At 42.0% G+C, this 14337-nt stretch overlaps 1 protein-coding gene across 4 annotated transcripts in view; it reads left to right on the top strand.

Annotated features, from left to right (window-relative positions):
• The window catches only part of LOC122541782 (protein transport protein Sec31A), a 91297-nt gene that overhangs the window by 12096 nt on the left and 64864 nt on the right, over positions 1–14337 (top strand). For 3 of the 4 annotated variants that reach the window (XM_087982427.1, XM_043678751.2, XM_043678753.2), the window contains exons 2-4: positions 4956–5049; positions 8940–9063; positions 9494–9680. In XM_087982427.1, coding sequence (XP_087838553.1) covers positions 4971–5049; positions 8940–9063; positions 9494–9680 — 390 coding nt within the window. In that variant the 5' untranslated portion in view covers positions 4956–4970. Of the gene's footprint in view, positions 1–753; positions 830–4955; positions 5050–8939; positions 9064–9493; positions 9681–14337 lie in introns of all 4 variants that reach the window. The other variant, XM_087982426.1, reaches the window with a different exon arrangement.

Here is a 14337-nt window from a genome sequence, read left to right as displayed (position 1 = left end):
GAGCTGTGTCAACTTATGAATTTAAATGCTGCACAAGCATTGCATGGCTTTTTTATGTGCTCAAGAGCTGGAACATAACTAGCTTCTGGAAAAGTGGCTTTCTGCATATGTTTTGCAGACAGTGTTTTCATGAAGTCTGTATCTTAAATGTTCGTTAACTTTCAAGTTAATAATCGCAGAGACGTGAGCAAATGGAACTTACAACTACTTTTCTATGAACAGTCTCCTCCTAGGATCATCAAAAACTGCCTGAAACTTTCCTTTGAATTTTGTTTTCAGGATATCTTGCTGGCCAATCTTCTCTGTGCTCCCTCCACCACACTTAACAACCCTTGACCACATTTTGCAAAGCCAAATTATTGAATATGCAGAAAAAAAATTAGTTCATGTATTACAATGCTGGAGCTTTGTAAAAACAATCAGTGCAATGGTTATAGAATTTGATCTTTTGCGGGCTCTCTTGTGGTATAGTGGTAGTGTCCCTACCACTGGACCAGGAGGGCTGTGTTCAAGTTCTATCTGCTCCAGAGGTGTGTAATAACATCTCTGAACAGGTTGATTAGAAAGATAGAAATTGTCCTTTTGAGCTTGAATTAGAATCTGCAGGATGCATTTTGAACTGCTTTACTGTTCTGGTGAAATACTAATAGTTGCTGGATCTTGTAGCATTGGTGGGAAAAATGAATTGCAATCAGTTAAGAATACCACAGGAGTGTTAATGTTGAGACGTCAGTATGTTTTCTTTACCCATAGTGTGCTGATAAACTACCTGGTGACAGATGGGTGCTTCTAAAAATTCCTGATCCACCAGATCACTGAAACTGAGTTTGTGAGTAGCAACATAAACACCAGAGTTCTGCATGTGTGAAATTCATTAAAGTAAGTGGTCATAGAGATGTACAGCATGGAACCAGACCCTTCGGTCCAACCTGTCCATGCCGACCAGATAACCCAACCCAATCTAGTCCTACGTGCCAGCACCCGGCCCATATCCCTCCAAACCCTTCCTATTCGTATACCCATCTAAATGCCTCTTCAATGTTGCAATTGTACCAGCCTCCACCACTTCCTCTGGCAGCTCATTCCATACACGTACCACCCTCTGTGTGAAAACGTTGCCCCTTAGGTCTCTTTTGTATCTTTCCCCTCTCACCCTAAACCTCTGCCCTCTAGTTCTGGACTCCCCAACCCCAGGGAAAAGACTTTGCCTATTTATGCTAACCAATCCCCTCATAATTTTGTTAACCTCTATAAGGTCACCCCTCAGCCTCCGACACTCCAGGGAAAACAGCCCCAGCCTGTTCAGCCTCTCCCTATAGCTCAAATCCTCCAACCCTGGCAACATCTTTGTAAATCTTTTCTGAACCCTTTCTAGTTTCACAACATCATACCGATAGGAAGGAGACCAGAATTGCACGCAATATTCCAACAGTGGCCTAACCAATGTCCTGTACGGTCGCAACATGACCTCCCAACCTTTGTACTCAATACTCTGACCAATAAAAGAAAGCATACCAAATGCCGCCTTCACTATCCTATCTACCTGCGACTCCACTTTCAAGGAGCTATGAACCTGCACTCCAAAGGTCTCTTTGTTCAGCAACACCCCCAAGGACCTTACCATTAAGTGTATACGCCCTGCTACGATTTGCTTTCCTAAAATGCAGCGCCTCACATTTATCTGAATTAAACTCCATCTGCCACTTCTCAGCCTATTGGTCCATCTGGTTCAGATCCTGTTGCAATCTGAGGTAACCTTCTTCGCTGTCCACTACACCTCCAATTTTGGTGTCATCTGCAAACTTACTAACTATACCTCTTATGCTCACATCCAAATCATTTATGTAAATGACAAAAAGTAGAGGACCCAGCACCAATCCTTGCGGCACTCCACTGGTCACAGGCCTCCAGTCTGAAAAATAACCCTTCAACACCACCCTCTGTCTTCTACCTTTAAGCCAGTTCTGTATCCAAATGGCTAGTTCTCCCTGTAGCAAGGTGAGATCTAGCCTAGCTAATTAGTCTCCCATGGGGAACCTTGTCAAACGCCTTACTGAAGCCCATATAGATCACATCTACTGCTCTGCGCTCATCAGTCTTCTTTGTTACTTCTTCAAAAAAACTCAATCAAGTTTGTGAGACATGATTTCCCACAGACAAAGCCACGTTGACTATCCCTAATCAGTCCGTGCCTTTCCAAATACATGTACATCCTGTCCCTCAGGATTCCCTCCAACAACTTGCCCACCACCGACATCAGGCTCACTGGTCTATAGTTCCCTGGCTTGTCTTTACCACCCTTCTTAAACTGTGGCACTACGTTAGCCAACCTCCAATCTTCCAGCACCTCACCTGTGACTATCAATGATACAAATATCTCAGCTAGAGGCCCAGCAGTCACTTCTCTAGCTTCCCACAGAGTTCTAGAGTACACCTGATCAGGTCCTGGGGATTTATCCACTTTCATGTGGTTCAAGACATCCAGCACTTCCTCCTCTGTTATATGGACATTTTGCAAGGTGTCACCATCTATTTCGCTACTTTCTATATCTTCCATATCCTTTTCCACAGTAAATATTGATGCAAAATACTCGTTTAGTATCTCCCCCATTTTCTGCAGGTCCACACAAAGGCCGCCTTGCTGTTCTTTGAGGGGCCATATTCTCTCCCTGTTTACCCTTTTGTCCTTAATATATTTGTACAAACCCCTTGGATTCTCCTTAATTCTATTTGCCAAAGCTTTCTCATATCCCCTTTTTGCCCTTCTGATTTCTCTCTTAAGTGTACCCCACTGCCTTTATACTCTTCTAAGGATTCACTCGATCTATCCTGTTTATACCTTACATATGCTTCCTTCTGTTTCTTAACCAAACCCTCAACTTCTTTAGTCATCCAGCATTCCCTATACCTACCAACCTTTCCTTTCACCCTGACAGAAATATACTTTCTCTGGATTCTCATCATCTCATGTCTGAAGGCTTCCCATTTTCCAGCCATCCCTATACCTTTGAACATCTGCCCACAATCAGCTTTTGAGAGTTCTTGCCTAATACCATCAAAATTGGCCTTCGTCCAATTTAGAACTTTAACTTTTAGATCTGGTCTATCCTTTTCCATCACTATTTTAAATCTAATAGAATTATGGTTCCCCACTGACACCTCAGTCACCTGCCTGCCTTATTTCCCAAGAGTAGGTCAAGTTTTGCACTTTCTCTAGTAGGTACATCCACATAGTGAATCAGAAAATTGTCTTGTACACACTTAACAAATTCTTCTCCATCTAAACCCTATGGCAGTCCCAGTCGATGTTTGGAAAGTTAAAATCCCCTACCATAACCATCTTATTATTCTTACAGATAGCTGAGATCTCCTTACAAGTTTGTTTCTCAGTTTCCCTCTGACTATTAAGAGGTCTATAATACAATCCCAATAAGGTGATCATCCCTTTCTTATTTCTCAGTTCCACCCAAATAACTTCCCTGGAAGTATTTGCAGGAATATCCTCCCTCAGCACAGCTGTAATGCTATCCCTTATCAAAAACGCCACTCCCCCTGCTCTCTTGCCTCCCTTTCTATCCTTCCTGTAGCATTTGTATCCTGGAACATTAAGCTGCCAGTCCTGCCCATCCCTGAGCTATGTTTCTGTAATTGCTATGATATCCCAGTCCGATGTTCCTAACCATGCCAAGTTCATCTGCCTTCCCTGTTAAGCCCCTTGCATTGAAATAAATGCAGTTGAATTTATTAGTGACCAGATTGTTCTCTGTTTAATGTTTCTGTAAAGGCTGCCAATTCAGAGGACAGTGCAACCTATAAAGTAAGGGCACTGAAAAGGCTTCCATTTTTTTAAACACATGCCCTTGTATTCAAATTATGATTTCTCAATAAGTGTATTCTTTTGCTTGTTTATATAGATTTCACTCTGCTTAAATGGTATTCCCCTGTTCGCTCTTGAATATACAGATATCCCACTTGACTGTTGAAAGCTGATGAATATTTAAATCGCAGGAACTCACTCTCCAAACTTAATTTCTCTCCATATGTCTTTACATTGAAATGAAATTTTTGTGCCCAAGATAAGACAGGTTAACTGTCCTCTCTCTCAACTCCAGCTGGTGACAACAGAGTTTAAATTTAATAGGGCGGTGACATGGCCAATTTAATTAATAATCACACTGCTGTGTACAAGTTGGTCTAAGATGTAAGCCAGCCAGTTAGCCAATGAGTTAGTTTTATTTCACACACTCAAGTAAAATTACAGAAATCTGTAAAAGTTTAATAGCTGCTAGTTGCAGGGTTTCTCATTGGAGCAGTATTGTCTGATAATTTTATCTTTTCCACCGAGAAATGGGGTTGATTTAGAATTCTACCTTAATGGTTGCAACATTGAAGCCTTGTGGTGGATTTTCAACTCGTAGTTTTTGAGGAAAAAATTCTGAGAGAGTGAGGGAGCTTTTGCTTCGTGGCAGTTTCCTTCTGTATTCTTAGATCAAATACAGTATGTTTTTACTCTGACCTCAGCCTTGATGCCACTGCCAAGTAGCTTGTGCTCACCTCAAATGCAACATTTTAGCTGTAATACCAATGTCCTTTTGCTTTGAAAAGTTATTTTTAGAAAGCTTTCAATACATGCAGTTGATGATCAACTTATAAATGCATGCATCCAGCCAGTGACATTTTACATTTTCATATTTTATCTGACACTTTTTTTTTAATAATGAAAGGCTGGTCCTGAAACTATACTGGATTTTCCAGCTGCACATAATCTTCCATAAGTAGCTGAAGCAAAATACGAGAGATGCCAAAAATCTGAAATTAAGGTGGGAAATGCTGGCACTTTGGCAGCAGCATAGTGAGAGAAACAGTTCATGCTTGCAACCAATCACTCTTTATCAGAACATTGTGTGCTGTCTCTCATCAGGTGCTTTTTAATGATCGCTTTGATTTGTTCATAGGGTCATTTAGAAAACATGAAGCTCAAGGAGATTGAGAGGACAGCCATTCAGTCCTGGAGTCCTGCTTCTCACCATCCACTCTATTTGGCTACAGGTAACTTCAGACAATTTATCGAAACTGAAATTATAATAAACTGTTGCTGCTTTGGAATGAGTAGTAATCATCAATTATTGTGATTATTGAAATGAAATGCATGCTTCATGTCTTTGTGTGGAATTATGCTTTAAGAAATAATATTTGCTTCATTCCTACATTGTGTGAATTTACAAGATAATTTTTGGAGTATATATTTAGGAGAAAGTGAGATAATGCACTAGAAAATTGATTCACTTTCCAACTGATTATTCTTCATTAATATCAATTGTTACAGGTTAAGCCAGCCAGTTAGCCAATGAGTTAGTTTTATTTCACACACTGTGAAGTTCTTTCTGTTTTCCCCAGCAATGTGCCTCAGCACCAATAAGACCATAAGACATAGGAGTGGAAGTAAGGCCATTCGGCCCATCAAGTCCACTCCGCCATTCAATCATGGCTGATGCGCATTTCAGCTCCACTTACCAGCGTTCTCCCCGTAGCCCTTAATTCCTCGAGACAACAAGAATCTATCAATCTCGGCCTTGAAGACATTTAGCGTCCCGGCTTCCACTGCACTCCGTGGCAATGAATTCCACAGGCCCACCACTCTCTGGCTGAAGAAATGCCTCCGCATTTCTGTTCTGAAATGACCCCCTCTAATTCTAAGGCTGTGTCCACGGGTCCTAGTCTCCTCGTTTAACTGAAACAATTTCCTAGCATCCACCTTTTCCAAGCCATGTATTATTTTGTACGTCTCTATTAAGTCTCCCCTTAATCTTCTAAACTCCAACGAATACAATCCCAGTATCCTCAGCCGTTCCTCATATGTTAGACCTGTCATTCCAGGGATCATCCGTGTGAATCTCCGCTGGACACGTTCCAGTGCCAGTATGTCCTTCCTGAGGTGTGGGGACCAAAACTGGACACAGTACTCCAAATGGGGCCTAACCAGAGCTTTATAAAGTCTTAGTAGTACATCTCTGCTTTTATATTCCAACCCTCTTGAGATAAGAGACAACATTGCATTCGCTTTCTTAATCACGGACTCAACCTGCATGTTTACCTTTAGAGAATCCTCGACTAGCACTCCCAGATCCCTTTGTGCTTTGGCTTTATTAATTTTCTCACCATTTAGAAAGTAGTCTATGCTTTTATTCTTTTTGCCAAAGTGCAAGACCTCGCACTTGCTCACGTTAAATTCCATCAGCCATTTCCTGGACCACTCTCCCAACCTGTCAAGATCCTTCTGCAGCCTCCCCACTTCCTCAGTACTACCTGCCTGTCCACCTAACTTCGTATCATCGGCAAACTTCGCGAGAATGCCCCCGGTTCCCTCATCCAAATCGTTAATATATAATGCGAACAGCTGTGGCCCCAGCACCGAACCCTGCGGGACACCGCTCGTCACCGGCTGCCATTCTGAAAAAGAACCTTTTATCCCAACTCTCTGCCTTCTGTTAGACAGCCAATCCTCAATCCATCCCAGCAGCTCACCTCGAACACCATGGGCCCTCACCTTGCTCAGCAGCCTCCCGTGTGGCACCTTATCAAAGGCCTTTTGAAAGTCTAGATAGACCACATCCACTGGGTTTCCCTGGTCTAACCTACTTGTTACCTCTTCAAAAAATTTTCCAACAGGTTTGTCAGGCATGACCTCCCTTTACTAAATCCATGTTGACTTGTTCTAATCAGACTCTGCTCTTCCAAGAATTTAGAAACCTCATCCTTAATGATGGATTCTAGAATTTTACCAACAACCGAGGTTAAGCTGATTGGCCTATAATTTTCCATCTTTTGCCTTGATCCTTTCTTGAACAAGGGGGTTACAACAGCCATCTTCCAATCATCCGGGACCTTTCCTGACTCCAGTGACTCTTGAAAGATCTCAACCAATGCCTCTGCTATTTCCTCAGCCACCTCTCTCAGAACTCTAGGGTGTATCCCATCGGGGCCAGGAGATTTATCAATTTTAAGACTTTTTAACTTTTCTATCACTATCTCTTTCGTAATGGCAACCATACTCAACTCAGCCCCGTGACACCCTTTAATTTTTGGGATATTACTCATGTCTTCCACTGTGAAGACTGACGCAAAGTACTTGTTAAGTTCTCCTGCTATTTCCTTATCTCCCATCACTTGGCTTCCTGCATCAGTTTGAAGTGGCCCAATGTCTACTTTTGCCTGTCGTTTGTTTCTTATGTACTGAAAGAAACTTTTACTATTATTTCTAATATTACTGGCTAGCCTACCTTCATATTTGATCCTCTCCTTTCTTATTACACTCTTTGTTATCCTCTGTTTGCTTTTGTATACCTCCCAATCTTCTGATTTCCCACTGTTCTTAGCCACTTTATAGGATCTCTCTTTTTCTTTAATACATTTCCTGACTTCCTTTGTCAGCCAAGGTTGTCTAATCCCTCCCCGGTTAATCTTTCTTTTCTTGGGAATGAACTTCTGTACAGTGTCCTCAATTATACCTACAAACTCCTGCCATTTTTGCTCTACTGTCTTCCCGGTTAGCCTCTGCTTCCAGTCTATTTTAGTCAGTTCCTCTCTCATGCCCTCATAATTACCTTTATTCAACTGTAACACCATTACATCCGATTTTGCCTTCTCCCTTTCAAACTGCAGACTGAACTCTATCATATTATGGTCGCTACTTCCTAAGGGTTCCCTTACTTTAAGATCTTTTATAGAGTCTGGTTCATTGCAAAGCACTAGGTCCAGAATAGCCTGCTCTCTTGTGGGCTCCATGACAAGCTGTTCCAAAAAGCCATCCTGTAAGCATTCCATGAATTCCCTTTCTTTAGATCCACTAACAACATTATTTACCCAGTCCACCTGCATATTGAAGTCTCCCATGATCAATGTAACCTTGCCTTTCTGACATGCCTTCTCTATTTCCCGGTACATGTTGCGTCCCTGGTCCTGACCACTGTTAGGAGGTCTATACACAACTCCAATTATGTTTTTTTTGCCTTTGTGGTTCCTCAATTCCACCCACACAGACTCCACATCATCCGACGCTATGTCATTCAATACCATAGATTTAATTTTGTTCTTAACTAACAAGGCAACCCCACCCCCTCTGCCCACCTCTCTGTCTTTTCGATAAGTTGAAAAACCATGGAGGTTTAACTGCCAGTCCTGACCCCCCTGTAACCAATATCAAATGGTTAACCACTGTTGCATGAATGTGACTTTACCAATTTCATTTATAGCTTTTTCCTCCCTTAAGGTGACAAGTAGTGGACCGTTCGGTGTCACCCCAATCATTGGAATTGAAATTGTGACCAATCTAAACTTACTTCATGTTGGGTTCATACAACCAGAACTGATGTTTATACTTACAGATTGAGCTGAATTGAATACAACCTTTAGACAAGAAAGGATTTTGTGCATTGTACAATGCCTGATGACTTGAATGGGTTTTCAGCTCAATGTTTAAAGACCCCTGGTTATATATAAGACTTAAGGTAGAGGAGCAGAGTAACAATTTGGCCCAGTAAACCTCCTCTGCCATTCAAATTAATTATTGCAATCTTGGGCTTTGAATCCACCTTCCAGCCTCCTCCACATATCCTTTGAGTCCCCGAGAGACCATTGATCTATTAGTCTCAGCCTTCAATGTATTCTGTGGTGGAGCATCCATAACCCTTTAGAGTAGAGAATTCCATCGACCCTTGAGTGAAGTAACTTCTTTTCATCTCAGTCTTAAATGATTGGCCCCTTATCTGAAGGCTGATCCCATCATTTTACATTCCTTGACCAGAGGAAACAATCTCTCAGCGTCTACTGTTACAAGTCTCATGGCATTTATGAACTGCTCAGTGTCCTTAGTACAGTAACGTTAGAGAATGATTACGTAAATGTATCAGTTTTTATTTGAAGCATATTTTAAACTGCAGGTACCTCAGCTCAACAGTTGGATGCTACCTTTAGCACAAGTGCTGCGCTGGAGATCTATGAGCTCGATTTTTCAGATCCTTCACTGGATGCAAAATTGCGAGGGAGCTTACCTGCTACCAGTAGGTGAGTTCTTGATGCATGTGCCTAAATGCTTGGTAATAAAATTAGACAACTTATTTTTTAATTGTCTGCACTTATACATAAACAAATGAGGTTAGGATTCATGAGATAACTTGTATTTATTACTGGTAAAATGTATGTGTGAATATTCCTATTTAGGGTACATTGTTACACTTTTTCTTCTGTGTATGGAAATGTAGGTCCTTATTCACAAGCTAATGATCTCTTGTCTAAAAGAGGTTAGTTGCAGCTGCACCATTGTTTAATACACCTTTGGAACAATATTAAGTAACTATATTGGCCAGTCTCCAGTGTGGTCCATATTTTGCAAATGGGTGTGTGGCCAGGTGGACTAATGGTAATGAGGATGAGGGCAAAAGTTTAATTGTTGAATTTTGGGAAAGGAAAGTAAATCGTGTGGTAACTGTTACAGATTTCACAAGCTGATCTGGAGTAACTATGGCACAAGCTCCAATGGAGTCATAGCAGCAGGTGGAGATACAGGAACCATCACCCTTTACAATGCAGAGCAGATTCTTGAATTGGGAAGTGATCCCATCATTGGACAAAGTGAGAAGCATGCAGGTCCTGTTCGAGGACTGGATTTTAATCCTTTCCAGGTATTGAGATTGCATTTCCTCTTGCAAGCAGTTTCACTGGAACAAATCCTGAATGATCACCTACACTGTTCTGTGAAATGTTGGATAAAAATATGTCTTGACATATTTCAGCAACAAGGAACTTTAGTTATGTAGATAGATTGGGCAAGTTGGGAATACAAGGGGTCACTGATTTATGAATGTCTGACTTATGAATGCTGGGTAATTACGAACATAATCCCATTCATGGTTATAATGTTAAAGACCCAGCATATGAACATTTCTTGTGCTTAGGGTTGTATTACATTGTCCTGCATTGTTTCCTGACTTGTGTACTCTTCAACTTGCAAATGGGATTCAAGAAAGGAGTCTATCTGCAACCTGGGACTGCTGTGTCCTCGTCAGAAAGGGGAAGGTTAAAAAGAGTCATGATAGAGGCTGGACGGTGTAGAGAGAGATAAATCCTTCCCACATGCTCAGTAATGGATTGACCGTGCTAAATTGCACTGTGGTGCTCAGGGATCTGCAGGTGAGGCGGACTAGCCATTGGAGGTGCAGGTTTACAGATGTTATGGACCAGAGCAAACCCCCTCAAAATACATCAAAGAGATAGCCTAGACTCTAACTTTTTATTTTCTTTAAAGACAAGTGTAAAGAACTGGGTTTCAGATGTGATTTGATTGGTCCATCTCTAGGCTTTAAGAAAAACAAACTTTATTCTTACAGTAGTCAAAATGCAAACACAAAAAAAAAGAGGAATTGGCATAATTTTAACTCCACAGAAATACTTAATAACATAATATACTACTTAACTACTAATCATCAACTGTTCCAATATTCCATAAACACACCCTTAACAAAGGCAAATTGAGCAAAATCGACTTTCATCACATGCTGTCTTTGCTCCAGTCCAGGAGAAAGGAACACCGAGAGAAGCAAGGTAGCAGCAGAGAGAGAACTCATGGTTTTTGCTGCAGTTGAGAAAGAGAGCTGTATCTGTCAGCTTCAACAGCCGGTTCCAAACCCCAACTAAAACGTCGGTCTAAGAGAGCCAGACTCCTGTCTAATTGAAAGAAACGTTTTGGGAGCTCAAAAATTTGAGCTTTTGAAGCAGATGTTTTGATACCACTTTAGCAATACATTTTTGCAAGAGAAACAACATAGTAAAAGCACAGTGCCACCATTGGTCCATATCCCTCTATTCCCATTCATGAAACCATCCAGATGCCCCTCAAATGTTGTAGGAGAAAGTGAGGACTGCAGATGCTGGAGATCAGAACTGAAAAATGTGTTGCTGGAAAAGCGCTGCAGGTCAGGCAGCATCCAAGGAGCAGGAGATCTCTGATTCCTGAAGAAGGCCTTATGCCCGAAACGTCGATTCTCCTGCTCCTTGGATGCTGCCTGACCTGCTGCGCTTTTCCAGCAACACATTTTTGAGCTTCGCCTCTTAAATGTTGCCAACATGCCTGCTTCCATCACCTCTTCTGGCAGTGCATTCCAGGCTTCTCCCAATTTCTGATTCCTGAAGAAGGGCTTATGTCCAAAACGTCGATTCTCCTGCTCCTTGGATGCTGCCTGACCTGCTGTACTTTTCCAGCATCACAGTTTTCAACTCTGGTCTCCAGCATCTGCAGTCCTCACTTTCTCCTAGTTAATCCCCCCACTCTCTGCATGGAAAAACTTCCCTTGAACATTTCCCTTAAGGGTCAATACCAACCAGGATCTTGATGAAATAATCCAAAATACTTTCACATTGTCTGTCCTGACAATCAGCAGATGTTGGATACCTGCATCATTTTGGAATTGAGGTACTATTTTAAGTTAAAAATATTTTGACTGCTCCACTCCTCTAAAGGCGTTTTCTGAATACTAAGATCTTAACTTTACAAGATGCACTGCAGAAGTTTATCATGGTTCCTCGTACAGTACCTTCCAAACTGATGAGTACTACATCTAGGCGATCAAGGGCAGCAGTTACATGAGAGTTCTTCTCCAAGCCATTCACCAATCTGATTTAGAAATAGGGCAGCACGGTAGTTCAATGGGTAGCACTGCTGCCTCTCAGCTCCAGAGACCCAGGTTCAATTCCAGCCTTGGGCTTTGTGGAGTTTGCACATTTTCCCTGTGTCTGCATGGGTTTCTGCAGAATGATCTCGTTTCCTCCTACTGTCCAAAGATGCTAAATTGACCATAATGTGCAGGCTAGGTGGGGTGAGCCATGGAGAATACAGGGATAGGAGATGGGTCTAGGTGGAATGCTCTTTGGAGAATCAGTGTGGACATGATGGGCCGAATGGCCTGCTTCCATACTGTGGACATTCTATAAAATAAATTTCTCTTCCTTCATTGCAACTGGGTCAAACTCCTGGAACTGCATCCCTAACAGTTGGAATACCTATACCAAATGGACTGCAGCAGTCAGTATGGAGGCTCAGTTGTCAGCAGTGCTGCCTGACAACGTCAGTGACCCAGGGTTTGATTCTACCCTTGCACGACTATCTGTATGGAGTTTGCACATTCTCACTGTGTCTGCGTGGGTTTCCTCCAACTACTCCAGTTTCCTTCCACAGTCCAAAGATGTAAATATTAGGTGGATTGGCCGTGCTAAATTGCCCATAGTGTCCAAGAATATGTAAGTTAGGTGGAGTAGCCATAGGAAATGCAGGGTTACAGGGATAGAATGGTAAGCTGTTCAATCAGTGTGGACTCATTGGGTTGAATGGCCTGCTCCCACACTAGGGATTCTATAGGCGGCACGGTGGCACAGTGGTTAGCACTGCTGCCTCACAGCGCCAGAGACCCGGGTTCAATTCCCAACTCAGGCAACTGTCTGTGTGGAGTTTGCACATCCTCCTGGTGTCTGCATGGGTTTCCTCCGGCTGCTCCGGTTTCCTCCCACAGTCCAAAAATGTTCAGGTTAGGTGAATTGCCATGCTAAATTGCCCGTAGTGTTAGGTGTAGGGGAATGGGTATGGGTGGGTTGATCTTCGGAGGGTCGGTGTGGACTTGTAGGGCCAAAGGGCCCGTTTCCACACTAAGTAATCTAATCTAATCTAAAACTAAATCTAAATCAGTCTCAAGTTCAATTAGGATTTAACAAAAAATGCTGATCACAGCCTCCAAAGCCCACATCCATGAATAATTTTTAAAAAACGAGCAAGAGAAAGCCATCCTTGTAATCCCGAGGCTCTTTAAGGGTCTATGGTAGTCTTATTGATGTGCCTCTGTGTTAAAGTTGTAAAATGAACTTTTGATAGACACCAGGCCTTCTAACTCCATGATCTCGACCACCTAGAAGAACAGGAACAGCAGTACATGGGAACACCACCAAATTTCCGGCTACAAGCCTCACACTATTCTGCCTTGATAAAATTGTGCCATTCTTTCACTGTTGCTTGGTGAAAATGGTGGCACTCCTCCTATAATAACGCTGGTAATGTACCTGCACTACACAGACTACAAACTCGTTGCTATCGTTTTGGCAATAAATGCTAACTTTCTCAGTGACACCCACAATTTCTGATTGTTGATATTCATTACTCTGTCAGAAACTAAAAATTCGATTCTCCCACACCCACTTACTCACTTTTGGAAATATTTTAGTGAATATGGTGCTAGGAGCATAGTGACAGGAACACCAAGAACTATTAACATGATTATAAAGGCTTAAGATTGTGAAAAACAGTAAACCACTTCAATTGTGCTGATAAGATACTATCTGATAGAGATCTAGATAAGCAGTTTTAACCTGTACATCGTGTTCGAGCAGTGAAGTACATTTCTTCCTTGGGCCTGTTTGCCACAGTAAACAATTTGGCATTTAACTGCAATTAGAGATATACTGACATGGCAGAGTTAAGATGGAGCTGCCTTAAAAGCTGTGGTCTCATAAGAAAGCCAATCTCTTAATAAATGTGAACAAGGTGTTGGGAAGGAGAAGAAAGGCTCCATAGCAATTCTGTTTGCTAAATATTGGTGAGGTGCTAAAGTATAACAAATCAGATTGCAGCCAAGAGATAGAGTCATTGAGATGTACAGCATGGAAACAGACCCTTCGGTCCAACCGGTTCATGCCAACCAGGTATCCCAACCCAATCTAGTCCCACCTGCCAGCACCCAGCCCATATCCCTCCAAACTCTTCCTATTCATATACCCATCCAAGTGCTTTATAAATGTTGCAATTGTACCAGCCTCCACCACTTCCTCTGGCAGCTCATTTCATACCCGTACCACCCTCTGTGTGATGTTTTATTCTTTCTTGACCTATGTGTGTCATTGGCAAGGCCAGCATTTATTGCTCATCTCCATTGCCCTTGAACTGAATGGCTTGCGAGAGTAGTTCGGATGGTAGTTAACGGTCAACCACGTTACTGTTGGTCTAAAGTAGTGCAGACCAGACTGGATAAAGGCAGCACATTCACTTCCTCAAAGGACATTACTGGACCAGGTGCCAATTACAACTATCAAAGTTACTATTATTCTGACTAGCTATCACATCTAGATTTTAATTTAATTGAATTTAAATTCTGTCAGGCATGACCCCAGAATTTAAAACTGGGCCTCTGCATTACTTGAAGTCAGCAGTACATCACCTTCTCCCTCCATGATAAGAATTAAACGCTGCCATGGACAAAATAATTGCATGCCTTTAGTAAATGAAATTGCTGCATGCATCAC

This window comes from Chiloscyllium plagiosum, unplaced genomic scaffold (assembly GCF_037043375.1).
Source record: "Chiloscyllium plagiosum isolate Xiang-an unplaced genomic scaffold, Cpla_swu_hap1 HiC_scaffold_43, whole genome shotgun sequence".
Taxonomy (NCBI): Eukaryota; Metazoa; Chordata; class Chondrichthyes; order Orectolobiformes; family Hemiscylliidae; genus Chiloscyllium; species Chiloscyllium plagiosum.
The sequence above is the reverse complement of the archived record's forward strand: the minus strand, read 5'-3'. Positions and strand labels throughout refer to the sequence as shown.